The sequence below is a fragment of the Ranitomeya imitator genome, chromosome 4 (assembly GCF_032444005.1).
Source record: "Ranitomeya imitator isolate aRanImi1 chromosome 4, aRanImi1.pri, whole genome shotgun sequence".
NCBI classification, from domain to species: domain Eukaryota; kingdom Metazoa; phylum Chordata; class Amphibia; order Anura; family Dendrobatidae; genus Ranitomeya; species Ranitomeya imitator.
The window spans coordinates 496065898-496080611 of record NC_091285.1 but is presented as its reverse complement, the minus strand read 5'-3'; the positions used below and the strand labels follow the sequence as shown (position 1 = coordinate 496080611).

At 41.1% G+C, this 14714-nt stretch overlaps 1 protein-coding gene across 3 annotated transcripts in view; it reads left to right on the top strand.

Annotated features, from left to right (window-relative positions):
* Nucleotides 1-14714, top strand: part of DMXL2 (Dmx like 2) — a 199236-nt gene that overhangs the window by 167841 nt on the left and 16681 nt on the right. For 2 of the 3 annotated variants that reach the window (XM_069766008.1, XM_069766010.1), the window contains 7 exons: nt 24-86; nt 570-656; nt 1892-2013; nt 3161-3296; nt 8192-8252; nt 8330-8457; nt 8554-8631. In XM_069766008.1, coding sequence (XP_069622109.1) covers nt 24-86; nt 570-656; nt 1892-2013; nt 3161-3296; nt 8192-8252; nt 8330-8457; nt 8554-8631 — 675 coding nt within the window. The remainder of the gene's footprint in view (nt 1-23; nt 87-569; nt 657-1891; nt 2014-3160; nt 3297-8191; nt 8253-8329; nt 8458-8553; nt 8632-14714) is intronic. The other variant, XM_069766009.1, reaches the window with a different exon arrangement.

Below are 14714 nucleotides of genomic sequence, written 5' to 3'. Positions count from 1 at the left end.
TGTGGCTGTGTGGTGTCATGTAGTCTGTAGAAGACAGTGCGGAGCGTTTCAGAGTAGCCTCCATAGCAGATCTTCTGAAAATCCAGGTAGTATGTCCTACAAAGGCTCGTCCTCCTCTCGTACTCACCTCTGTGTTCACTGTTACCAGCATTTTATGTATATTTGTTCTCCTGCTTTATTATTGCTGATGTCATGCCACACTTTAATGGACATGTGCTTTGATATTTGCACTAATATTTTTACATTCAATAGTTCTTCCAATTTTTCAATCTTGAATTATGTGAAAGAACAGCAATGTGCCAACCCTCAGCAAAACCTGACAGTGCCTGATTGATGAACATCATGGCCTTTTTTAACTGTGTCATATGACAATTCCTGTTTTTTTGATCTGTTTGGGATATACATGTATGTCGGGCTTACAAGTAAAGAATTAGTGAAACTATATTAACCTTAAAATGCTGGAACATGTGAACTTCAGCCGCACTAACATAATCTTTTGTATACATGTCTGTTAAGAAAGTTTGTTCCCAGAGTTCCTGAGGTGATGCTCGGATATATATATTTTGTAGGTTGAAGCTGATCTTGGTTATCCAGGCGGAAAAGCCAAAATAATTCACAAGGAGTCTGATATAATAATGGCTTTTGCGATTAATAAGGTAAGTACCATATCTACTCGTGTACAAGCCGAGTTTTTCCAGCACATTTTTTTGTTCTGAACACGCCCACACCCAGCTTATACACGAGTCATTGTCCCAGAAAGACGGCAGGGGAGGGGGAGCGGCGAGGCAGCGGGTCAAAGAGGCAGTCGCAGCCGGCGGCTTCCAGCACAGCACACATCCTACATACACGCACCCTCGCTGCATCTCGTTACGGCCGGCGCCAGCAGCTTTTCCGGCTGAGCGATCACGTGTCCCCCGCTTATTAAGTTAATGAATATTCATGTCTATCCTATAGGCATGGAGTGAATATTCATTTCCTTAATGAACGGTGACAAGTGATCGTTCGGCAGGAAGAGCTGCTGGCGCAGAAACGAGGTGCAGCGAGGGCACGCAGAGAAGGTTAGTAGGATTTTTTTTTTATTATTTTTCATAGGAGCCATGCATGCAGGGATAGGGGATAAGGAGCCATGCATACAAGGACGGGGATAAGGAGCCATGCATACAAGGACGGGGATAAGGAGCCATGCATACAGGGATAGGGGATAAGGAGCCATGCATACAAGGACGGGGATAAAGAGCCATGCATACAAGGATAGGGATAAGGAGCCATGCATACAGGGATAGGGGATAAGGAGCCATGCATACAGGGATAGGGGATAAGGAGCCATGCATACAAGGATGGGGATAAGGAGCCATGCATACATGGATGGGGAGCCATAGGTACCAGGATGGGGATAATGCATACCCAGCTGATACTCAAGTCAATAAGTTTTCTAGTTTTATGTGGCAAATTTAGGTGCCTCGACTTATACTCGGGTCGGCTTATCGAGTATTTACGGTAAATATAAATGACCGTATATATTGCCTCTTCTATATATTAGGAAGAACTGTTTGATTGCACAAGAAAATGAAGCTTACTTTATTTAAAATGATTAAACCTTGACTAAAACATCACTTAAACACTACCGAAGAGCAAATAAGATAACATTTGCTCTTTGGACATGTGTGAAAAGTGGCAAAAAAAAAAGAAAACTAAAGAAGAATATTGGACGGGTGATCAAATGTAGAAAATGCATATTTAGAGGCATAGAAAGGGTTAGATTGCAGTTTTCACAGACTGTTGAATAAAATGATGGGTTATGGGCATCGATTTTTGACGTTTCTTTTATCATAAGTATTGGGATGCCAGCGAAGAATAAAGATTTAAAGATTGTTTTACATTTTTTTTTTAGGCTAACAATAATGAAATTGTCCTGGCTTCTACCCATGATGTGCAAGAACTGGACGTGTCAAGTCTTTTGGCTGCTCAGCCTTATATTTGGATTGGAGAGGAATATGACAAAGAATCTAAAAGGTCAGACACGCTCACACTCTTAGGCCGGTTTCACACGTCAGTGTCTCCGGTACGTGAGGTGACAGTTTCCTCACGTACCGGAGCCACTGACACACGTAGACGCATTAAAATCAATGCATCTGTGCAGATGTCATTGATTTTTTGCGGACCGTGTCTCCGTGTGCCAAACACGGAGACATGTCAGTGTTCGTGGGAGCGCACGTATTACACGGACACATTAAAGTCAATGGGTCCGTGTAAAACACGTACCGCACACGGACGTTGTCCGTGTGCAGTCCGTGTGCCGTGGAGGAGACAGCGCTCCAGTAAGCGCTGTCCCCCCCCACATGGTGCTGAAACCGCGAATCATATCTTCTGTGCAGCAGCGTTTGCTGTAAAGAAGATATGAATAATCCATTTTTTTGTGGTTTCTCGTGTTTAAATTAAAGGTCCATGTCCCCACCCCCTGTGCGCCCCCCTTCCCCCCCTGCTGTTCTGAAAATACTCACCCAACTCCCTCGTTGGCTGTCGCTGCTTCCTCTCCTGGCTGCACCTTCTACTGTATGCGGTTACGTGGGGCCGCCGATTACAGTCATGAATATGCAGCTCCAGGGAGGGAGCTGGGTGAGTATTTTCAGAACAGCGGGGGGGGAGGGGGCGCACAGGGGGTGGGGACATGGACCTTTATTTTATACACAATAAACTTAAAAGAAAAAAAAATGGATTATTCATATCTTCTCTGCAGCAAACGCTGCTGCACAGAAGATATAAATCGCGGTTTCATCACGATGCAGGGGACAGCGCTAAACTTTAGCGCTGTCTCCTGCACGGTCCGTGTGGTACCCAGTGGGCACACGGGCGGCACACGTGTGCCACACTTTTGTGCCACAGAAACGCAGGGGCACACGGACACGGATAATTCCGGTACCGATTTTTTTTTTTTCCGGTACCGGAATTATCTGGACGTGTGGGACAGCCCTTATTGTATATTTAACTCACTTATTTAGTGCTGGGTTTCACAGCAAGTCCTGGCGAGCTGCATAAAAATCTGCTTCACTTGTACTTGCTGAGAATCCATAGCAAATTGTGGTAGGGACATCTGAACAACATGGTTAAAAATAAACATCTAACTACTGCACTACTTTTTTTTTTTTTTTTTCCTCCATAGTTCTGATGACCTTGATTTCAGAGGGTCTACTACAGCCATTCACCAATCAGGCGGGACTCCTTTCCACCTGGCACAGATGCAGTCTTCATCCATGCCTTGGCTCGGGAGTGGCCAGACGAGCACTGGAGCTGGCATTGTAGGGACATTTTGCAGTTTACATATATAAATATAAAATATTTAATAAAAATGCTGTTGCTCTATATTTCCAGTACTGTTCAAAAGTCTGAGGCAGGTAAGCAAGAATGCTTTCAAAGAAACGTTAATTTTTTTATCAATTAAACTGTAAAATGGATGAAGGAAAGAGAAATCAAAATCAAACAATATTTGGTGTAACTACCCTTTACTTTGAAAACAGTATCAATTCTTCTAGGTACACTTTCATGGTTTTTAATGAACTTGTCAGGGAGGAAACATCTTGGTTACTGACCACAGATCCTCTATGGATGTTGGCTTGTGCTAATCTCACTGTCGCTTCATGCAATTCCACACAGACTGGATGAGATCAGAGCTCCGTCAGGCCATGCCATCGCTTCCAGGACTTCTTGTTCTTTTTTACACTGAAGTTGTAAGTGATGTTTGGGGTTCTTGTCCTGCTGCAGAATAAATTTCTGCCGATCAGACTCCCTGGTGGTATTTCATGATGGATAGGTATCTCCCTGAATTTCTCAGGATTGAGGACACCATTAATCCTGACCAAATCTCCACGTCCATTTGCTGAAATGCAGCCCCAGACTTACATGGACCCTCCACCATGCCTCACTGTCGGTTACAGACACTAATTATTATTATTTACATATTTTACATTTTGACTCATCAGTCTAGATCTCCTGCTGCCATTTTTCAGCTCTCCAGTTCCTATGTTTTTGTACATAGTTGAGTCATTTGGTCTGGTTTACATGTAAAAGGTTTGACTTTTTGGCTATGAAGACCACTTTTGGACAGATTTCTGCTAACAGTATATGGGTGTAACTGGGTCGTGCTAGATTCTTCCACTTGTAAGCTGATGGCCCTGCTGGACATCTTCCGATTTTGAAGGAAAGTAGTCATCGTTTGTCTCTCTGCTGCTGCACTAAGTTTCCACAGCCGACCACTGAGTTTACAGTACTCAATGTTGTCCATTTTTGGTGCTTTTTTTTTAATTAAGAGAACAGTACATCTTAAAACCCCACTAAATAATTTTGCAAGAAATGCAGGGATTAAACAGCAGAGGACCAAGGTAAAGTCATTTCCTCAAAAAGCAGGTGCATAAACAAAAACACAGAAATTGTGATAAATTCTTAGCATTGATTAGCCAAGAATGGGTTGCCAACAGTCAGAATTTGGCCCAGAAGCTGGTATCCAGCGTGCCAGGGCTAATTGCAGAAATCTTGAAAAATAAAGGTCACTGTAAAAATTGAGGCATCGATTCATCAAAGCTTTTACTGCAGAATTTTTTGGCAAAAAGCTTTTAAAGTCGCAATGTTTTGGCGCAGCGCGAGGCTGTTCTAAATTTAGCGACTTTTGACCGTCTCTCACCATTTTTTCCCAGCTCAAAATGGCTGTTGCTTGTTCAGGACAGGGAAGTGACAACCCCGCTCACCAAACTTATGATGAGTGCCTGCATTCCTTACTTCACAAATTTTATTCCAGTCCATGCATGCCACTTGTTTCAGATGCGCCAGATTCATTAAGAGGTGTGCGCTTCTTAATGAATCAGGACTGTCCGAAGTCTCCTCTTCAAGTCCAGGAAGAAAAATGCCGGTTTTGAAGAATTGGGGCCTGATTCTTTGCATAGGCTTTGTATAAAAATAAAATTTGTGTCCGTCACAACCTATGATATGAACCGGTCTTCCACAGCCTCACCTTTGTAGCAGAGTTTCTTTTCCACTCCCAGTTTTAAGTCTCCTAAGCAGCTGTTTCAATTAATGACTATGTTTTAAGCTACATATGACAATGATGATCATTATCACCTGTTGGACATAATCAGTTACTCATACATTTGACTGTAATCTTAGAAAATCCCCGACTGTGTACAAGTGTACCTAGAAGAATTGATGCTGTTTTAAAGGCAAAGAGTGGTCAAATATTGATTTGATTTACATTTCTCTTTTGTTCATTCACTTTGCATTTTGTTAAGTTATAAAAATAAACTATTAACACTTCTATTTGTGAAAGGATTCTTGCTTTGCAGCATTTTCTTCACACCTGCTTAAAACGTTTGCACAGTACTGTACGTGTGTCTGTGAAAATACAAATATTAATTAGATAAAGAGTAAGCGCATACAATTGGCTTTTTTTTATGGATTGTTTATATCACAATTAAAGTATCGAGATCATGGACTCAAAAGTTGGGCCCTTCCAATCAACAATAGGAGTCCATAGATGATTGACAGCCAGGCTACTAAATAAAAAGCTGATCCTGCCCTTCAAATCACTTAAGGTACCTTCACACTAAGTGACGCTGCAGCGATACCGACAACGATGTCGATTGCTGCAGCGTCGCTGTTTGGTCGCTGGAGAGCTGTCACACAGACCGCTCTCCAGCGACCAACGATGCCGATAACCAGGGTAAACATCGGGTTACTAAGTGCAGGGCCGCGCTTAGTAACCCGATGTTTACCATGGTTACCATCATAAAAGTAAAAAAAACAAACACTACATACTTATCTTCAGCTGTCTGTCCCTGGCGCTCTGCTTTCCTGCACTGACTGTGAGCACAGCGGCCGGAAAGCAGAGCGGTGACGTCACCGCTCTGCTTTCCGGCTGGCCGACGCTGACACAGGATGCAGGAGGAGTGCAGAGAAGCAGAGCGCCGGGGACAGACAGCAGAAGATAAGTATGTAGTGTTTGTTGTTGATGGTAACCAGGGTAAACATCGGGTTACTAAGCGCGGCCCTGCTCTTAGTAACCCGATGTTTACCCTGGTTACCAGTGAAGACATTGCTGAATCGGCGTCACACACGCCGATCCAGCGATGTCTGCAGGGAGTCCAGCGACTAAATAAAGTTCTGGACTTTCTGCAGCGACCAACGACATCACAGCAGGATCCTGATCGCTGCTGCGTGTCAAACACAACGATATCACTAGCCAGGACGCTGCAACGTCACGGATCGCTAGCGATATCGTTGTGAAGTTGTTTAGTGTGAAGGTACCTTTAGATGCCATGGTCAAAATCAACAACGGCAGCATCTTAGAAGCTAAACAAAGGCTCCCTCAGTTAGTTTATAAGCAGTCCTCAAATTGATTGCGGGACATTAATGTGTGACCATGCCAACTGGGAATATCAAAGGACCCCACTTCTGCCATGACATTTTTCTCATGTAGTTAGTGGCAGTGTTTATCCAAAGCCAATCATTGATTCTCTCCATATGGTAAACATGAAGGAAGGACTGCATACTGCTTTGGTTGAAAAAAAAAAACCTTTTAAAACTTCTTTTGTGTTTCCAGCCTGATGCCGGCAGACAATACATTTTTTTATTCTTTTTAACAGCTGTCAAACAATTGCAGCATCAATTACCATGGTAGGACAGAGAAGAGATAAATTTAAAGGTGTCCACTACACAATTTCCATGCATTCCTTATAAAATAACAACTATACTAATCTTCGGTTCCGGCACCTTTCCAGCAGTGTTGTCACTGGCTCTCCCGGGGCTCGCATGATATCATACCACATGAGCTCGGCAGCCAATAAGTGGCTTCTTCACTCTCCTTCGGACTTCCAGAGGAAGTAAGAGAGCAGTAACGGCTTTTAGGGTGCTTTCACATTACGTTCAAGCATCCGTTCGTTGACCCCATTAGGGCTTGCGTTCGAACCCTCTGCCAAACAGGATTCGGGTGTTTGTGCCGACAAGGCCGTAGACTATAATGGTGCCGACAGAGTGTACGTGTGCTCTGTCGTGCATCATTTTCAGGAATGTACGCCTACTGGAGGCTGATACCCAGACGTAGTAGACTGCGTCTGGCTGTCAGTCTCCAAAAGGCATATACTCCTGAAAATGATGCATGGCAGAGCGAATGTTCGCTTTGCCGGCACCATTGTAGTGTATGGCCCTGTTGGTGCACACACCTGAATCCTGTTTTGTGAGGATTCAGATGCAAGCCCCGACCGGGTCAATGAACAGGTGCCTGAACACAATGTGAAAGTAGCCTTACTTTCGCTAGATGTCTGATTTGTCCAAATGAGGGGAAAATGAAACGGCCACTGATTGGCTGCAGGGCTTGTGTGATACAACAAAATGTCTTTCAAACCCGCATCCGAGGGGAGTATAGTTGTTAATATTTTATAAGAGGATATATAGAAATTGAGTAGGGGTTGTCCGAGTAGTGGACAACGCTTTTAAGTTTATTACAGGGAAGAAAATATTGACATTTATTTGTTAAAAACTTTTTTATATAGATTAATTATAAGGAGCAAAAACAAAATGGTTGCATGACAAACGGAACAACATGTAGAATATAATTCTAGTAACATTTTACTTTTAGCAGAAAAGTTGGCTCTTTTGTTTTTTCTCTACATTATTTTTTAGTCTTTATTCAGCAAAGAAAATCTATACAAATTGGATTTTTTTATTTATTTCACCTTGTTCCTCTACAAACTTAACATAAAAAGTGAAAGTTAATTGCTTCATTGAATTTAGGTGTAGCTCAGAAAATAGACTAGCCCTCCTGGATCTACAGCTTATACTGTAGATTTCATAATTCTGTAATAAAGTATTCGTGGTGAGGCGGTGGCGAGGTGGAAGGCAAAAAAAGACATTAAGAGGTTAATTACATTTTTTCCTAGTATGCTGGTGGCAGTTCATTAAACACGTTCCAGACAGAATAATTACTGTATACCATTATACATGCCCCAATCCATTGTAAATGTCAGAGAAAACAAGTCAGATATACTGTACATAGTGTGATAGACTCCTAAAGTAATGGTAATATATATATATATATATATATATATATATATATATATATATATATATATATATATATATATTGCATCATTAATAGGCCTTTTATAATGTATTGATATATATTTTCATATTTTCAATTTTCTTAAAGCTGATAAAAAGGAACCTAAATAATGTCAAACGAATGGCATCGCACCCGGTCCACCAGTACTGTAAGTAGCAGATTGAGACTCTGTTGTGTACAAAAACATTTTTACACAATTTTAACTTTTCTTTTTATTCATGCCAGATCTTACTGGAGCTCAGGATGGCAGTGTCCGCATGTTTGAGTGGAATCGGCCCCAACAGCTTATTTGTTTCCGCCAAGCAGGAAATGCCCGGGTTACAAGATTGTATTTTAATTCCCAAGGCAATAAGGTATATTCAATTAATGATGCAGTTGATTTGGTGAATCTTTAGATGAGCCGGTCAGCTCAGTACCATTTTCATGTACCGTATTTGTGTAATTTACAGTGTGGAGTTGCTGATGGAGAAGGGTTCTTGAGCATTTGGCAAGTTAATCAGACAGTCTCCAACCCAAAACCTTACTTGGTAAGTCTGTGAGAAGAGAAGTAATAATCTAGTGTATCGGTGTATTATGAGACAGAAATTATCTTTTTTTTTCCTGTGAATAATGTCTAAGTAAATATTATTGAGGTTTTTAGTAAAATATTTGTACTTAATTTCTCTGCAATTATTGTATTTTTAGGAATAGGTTTAAGCTCCCTGGGTCATGCAGATAAAATTGCAGGACATGTATGACTACTTGATCACCTCAAATGATGACTAAGTGACTAATGTAAAACATTCTCATGATCATACAAAGGACTTCCCTTATCTACAAAATATCAGACAATTTATGAATGTACATAATTTTTTTTACAAATTTGATCTTTTTTTTAGTTGTTTTTTTGTAACACAAGTTTGAGTATGTTAAACTAGCTCCATTATGGAATAATGGCTACAGAGCTTAGTAAAACATTGATTTTATTTTTTAATTTCTCCTCTCTGTTGCAGAGATAGTCTACAAATTGTTATAGTGCAACTAGCTGTTACCAGAGATTTGTCTCTGGGGGCATGTACTTCTTCTACTGCATAAGGTTGACCAATCATACGCAGGCAGTGTCTTGTGGGGAGAAAGGAACACTGCCTACTTTCCTGTCTGATCTTTGCAGCTACTGTGTAGAGATACAGCTGATTTATGAATCATTACAAATCCTTCCAGATCCCATCTCACGGCAGTCAGTGTGAGGAAAAGGTGAGAGCTGACTGCTGTGTGATAATATCTGGAAGTATTTGTAGTGATACGTAGTTCAGCTCTGCTGTATCTCTACAGAGTAGCTGCAGAGATCAATGAGGAGAGGGAGGGTATGTTCTTTTCTCTCCTAAACTGCCTGCTTATGGTTGGTCAACCTCATTCAAGTGAAGTAGTGCACACCCCCAGAGACAATATTTATTTTTTCATACAATAAAATCACTGATGAAGAAGCACTGACAGTTAAAACCAACTACACTCCAACTTTATCTTCATAAGTTTTTTTTTTTTTTTTTTTATCGAATTGTCCCTTCCTCTCAGTCTCCACTTTGTCAATTGGGGTATTACATCTATAATCCTGGACCCCAGTTACAAAATATGTTTTGTCCATATGCACAGAAACATTGAGGTAAAGCGAATAAAGTAATCCCTTTTGCGCAATTTTGTTTGTTTATCCGACAATATTTGTGTGTGCAGCCAAAACATTGCTATTGGAGTTTTTCACATCCTACATTTTCTTTAGCCAGCCTGTAACTTCTGGTTCTCAATCTACCACAAGAGGAGACAATGTTCTTTTCTCTATGCCAGTACGTATCATTGATAGAGTGAACCAATTTTCTAATAAGATAAATGGGCTAATAACTTTGGATGTAGTAATGCACTGGTGCCCCTGGCTCATCAATAGTATTGATACAGATTGTTTGAAAGTGAGTAAAGAATTACCTAGATAAATATGTAGACTAGATTTACAGGATAATGCTAAAAAAACAAATCTAAAATGCCCAGGGGCAAAACACATAACATTTAGAATGATACACTTAAAGGCTGTATTTAGAGTCAGTAAGACTGCTGAGCATGTACATAAAGTGCAACACTGATTCATTTCAACTACGACTCCACAGCACTGCCTCACTACTGAGCATGTACATAAAGTGCAGCACAGATTCATCTCATCTCAGCTCCGACCCCACAGCACTGGTCACTACTGAGCATGTGCATAAGGTGCATCACAGATTCATCTCAGCTCCGACCCCACAGCACTGCCTCACTACTGAGCATGTGCATAAAGTGCAGCACAGATTAATCTCAGCTCCGACCCCACAGCACTGCCTCACTACTGAGCATGTACATAAAGTGCAGCACAGATTCATCTCAGCTCCGACCCCACAGCACTGGTCACTACTGAGCATGTGCATAAGGTGCATCACAGATTCATCTCAGCTCCGACCCCACAGCACTGCCTCACTACTGAGCATGTACATAAAGGGCCACACAGATTCATCTCCGCTAGGAGCCGAGATCCTTAGATCAGCAACAGAACAGACATTTATAGGACATTTTATAACTTTCCCAAATTCTTATGAAAACATTTACAGCACATAATGCACTATACTACTGTACCCAATTTATTATATATTTTAGGAGTCGGTATATTTTAAAAACCGATTACCACTAAGGTTGCCGGTAAAAGTCACAAATGCTAGGTGTCTCCCTTCTGTCTATCGTGCTGCCCACTGGCTCTAATCACATCTGATCCATCTCCAGCAGTAGAGACACCAAGGTGGATTACACTAAGTGGAAGTGGGTCTTTTTTTGCTCTTTGCGTCTGTTCTCCTGTTTGGTAAATAGTAGTGAAGAAATTCTATGAGTGTGCTGTCGTCACCAGCTGAAAAGATGGTACTCTGATATAGTATTAGAAGCCGGTAAGATCCTTTATTTGAATCATTAAAATATGCAAGATTGACAAACTAGTTTTTGATTCTGAACCAGAACCTTCCTCTAGTGTATGTGCATGTTATCACGTTATCGATAGTATAAATGCAGAATTTTGGTGGTAGAAAACCTTGTGGAGGCGAGGGGCGTGATTTGAATACATTTATAATTTTTTATACGTTGGTTATAAACTGAACTGGTAAAACTATGGACATGAATATTCAATAAAGTGTGAATTACATCAAGAATGAATATAAATAAAATATGTAAAGCATCTAAAAACTTTATAAAGTCACTGTTTCTGTGAATTTTTGCAATCAGTCATCAAAAGGAAGGTATAATAGTTATTGTTAATACGGTTTGTCACTTCATACTGGCATAACAAATAGGCAAAATTTCAGTAGGACAGGCAAGCCATTGGACAATGGGCAGCACGGTGGCTCAGTGGTTAGCACTGTTGCTTTACAGAGCTGGTGTCCTGGGTTCAAATCCCACCAAGAACAACATCTGCAAGGAGTTTGTATGTTCTCCCCGTGTTTGCGTTGGTTTCCTCCCACACTCCAAAGACATACTGATGGGGACAGTGATGATTTCTGTAAAGCGCTGTGGTATTAATGGCGCTATGTAAGCCAGTAATATGAATAAAAATATATGGCAAGTGCAATCCATTCTGGGAAGTGAAGAAAAGGAAGATCCTACACCTACACTGCTGACACAATGCTGATGACACAGAATAGCCCACTCAAAAAGGGTGGATGGCAAGTTAGAGTCTGGGAATCCCAGCAGCTTCTGGACATAATAGATTGATATGTGCACCAAAACCAGTTGTAACTTGCTCCTTTTATACAAGTTTTCTACGAAAGAACAGATATGCTTATGAATCCTGTAAACTTCTGATTAATTGTTGATTGCCTAATAGAGGGGGCATAGTAATATAGAAATATGAAGGTATAAAGGGAGCTTGACAGCTGATAGATGCAGCCCAATCCTACACAGGCATTTAGGCAGAGACTTGTCACACCAGGGCAGCGGGATGGGAGCAGCCCCTGGGGACACTCCTGCCTAATCTCCTGTGCAGCTCAGTCCCCGGCACCATTTCATAGTAAAAAGTTGGTCACACTTGTCAAACACTATGCTTGACAAGTGTGACCTACCTGTCCATCACTTTTCCAAGCTATGCTTCAAATCGCTTGGAAAACGCAAGCATTCTGCAAGCTAAAAACGCTTGTGTTTTGCAGGAAAATGCATGCGAATTCCGCATGCGTTTCACCCGTGGCAGGGAGTTGCGAATATGCTGTGGACATTTCCGTAGCATTTCTGCAGCGTGGGCACATAGCCTTAAACATATATTGTTGGAATTGCGCAGCCAATACCTGCTACATCTTATGCAGCGGATAGCGTGTAACAGCTGTCAGATTCCTTTAAGATTGTTGTAAATGATTCCAAATGTCACCACAGCATAGAGGGTCATTATCATTCTCTCTTTGACTGAAACTACATTAGTAGTGCAAAGGATTTAGAGCTGAGCTTTCATCTGAATGGGAGCCTTAGTGAAGCTGATCCATTTACTATGCTTCCTTATATTGAGCCATCGCATTTGTTATTGTCATCACTATCCCCATTGGGGCTCACAACCTAAATTCACTATCAAGTCTGTCTTTGGATTGTGTGAGGAAAGCCACACATACATGGGGAGAACATACAAATCCAGTTTCATGGTTCCACCTCTGTATGTCTGGGATGCAGGTATTGACAGCTTAGCCATCCAGTCTGGTACAGGGGCGTGCTGAGCTGTCAGTGTGTTGATTCACAGCTCGACTATCCAATCTGAGACTGGGAGGCGCTGGCTGTCTCCAAGTGTTCATTATCCCTTGTGATTGCCATGCTACATAACTGATCTGTTTCTCCCAGACCTCAGCCAGACATACAGTACATTCAGCTAGTGTAGTTTGTTTCCTCTGTGCCTTAAGTTCTGTATGTTGATCTTTCGTTGCCTGACCTTGGACCTCATTCTGACCATCGTCTGTTTAACCCCTTCTGCTTTGATCCACTATCCTTCTGGTATTCTGACATGAGAACGTTGCCTGACTATGCGTTGTCTCTTCCTACTGTTTGAGGTTCCTTCCTGGCTTCTGACCTTGGACTCCTTGACTATCCTGATTCATGGCTAGGCTGTGAGAAGTTACTAACATCATACCCAGGACACCAGCGCTACAAGGCAACACTGCTAAACACTGTGTGATTATGCCATGGGTATCGAAATTGACTTTTCAGAGTTTTTCCCCTCTTACAGCTGGCCATTGGCACTGTATTGCTGTACAGTCAACATGTAGTCACTACTTATGTCTTACATCCCCTTAACTTGTGTGTTTTTTTGGAGTCTAAAGTTTCAGTTGGCTTCATTTGCAGCATGCACAATCCCAAGCTTTGTACTAGAGTCCTTCCTGCCATATAGTACTTATGGGAGGGAGCGTGTGTAGTCTACTGATGGGACATACTTGTATCTTCATAATGTTCATTTCCATCTGCTTTATCACTTTGCCTGCCATCAAAACAATGTCAAGGTTACACTTGACGATGAAAGTGCAGTTTGCCAAAACTGCTGACGATTTTTATTTTTTCAAATAATATCAGATTCCGTGCTTTTTTTTTTTTTAATTGTATTCGAGTCTTTCAGCACCAAAGTGAACGGAGTAAACTTTTATCTAAGACTGCATCCACAAGCTAATGTGGTTTACATCCATGGCATCATATCTAAAAATTGCTAAGGTATAGCAGATTTCTTCCTTGAAGGTAATTTTTCTGTGTACAGCTGCAGGCGGAATGATAACCGGATTAAACTTTTCATTATAACCGGTTGGAATATGTATTCACATTGAAGATGTTGAATTCAATTATAATCATGTGCTTCCAGCAAACCTTCAAATTACTCTGTTGCTATTTTTGCAGATCCAGTTGCATATTTGTGGAATTAAGTTACCTTTTCTTTAAAACTCAAAGTAATCAGGCATTTTGTATGTGTTTTTATTCTCTAAAGCTCCCTGATTGCAAAATGCTACGTCTTGTTAATGGGCTGATTTAACCAGACGGTGCACAGAAACTTCTGGATGGAAATGAATCCTGAAACTTGTGTTTTCATGATGTTGTTTAGGTTGCATATATAGAACCGCTTTTTTTTAATCATACCTATATGGTTTCCATTGCTGTCCAACAACCCCAATAACAGAGCATGTCGCTTATGTTTAATTCCTACCCACATTTATGCGTACTATGTCCTGACTGAGATCTTCCATCATTCTGATGCTACGTCCAGTGGATGGCACAGGAGTCCTCTTCAGCAGGTGCTGGCTGGGGTATACCCTCAGTATCCCACTCCAACATCCGGGATCGGCTTCACTCTTCATAACAATGGAGTACAATTACTAAGCAGAGATTAGACTTTATTCTAGGGTCATTGAAGATCAACAATAATAATCAACTTCTGTTTAATATTGTGATATTAGGACAACATTAGAAAATAAAATGTAAACATTTCTAAATACAAATCTTTTTTTTTTATGCAAGTTTTTATTAAGTTTAAGAAAATCTAACATGTACAACAGAAGCTGAAGCATGCAGGAAAAGTGAAGCAAAATGCCATAAACATAGTCATTGCAGAACAAAGCAA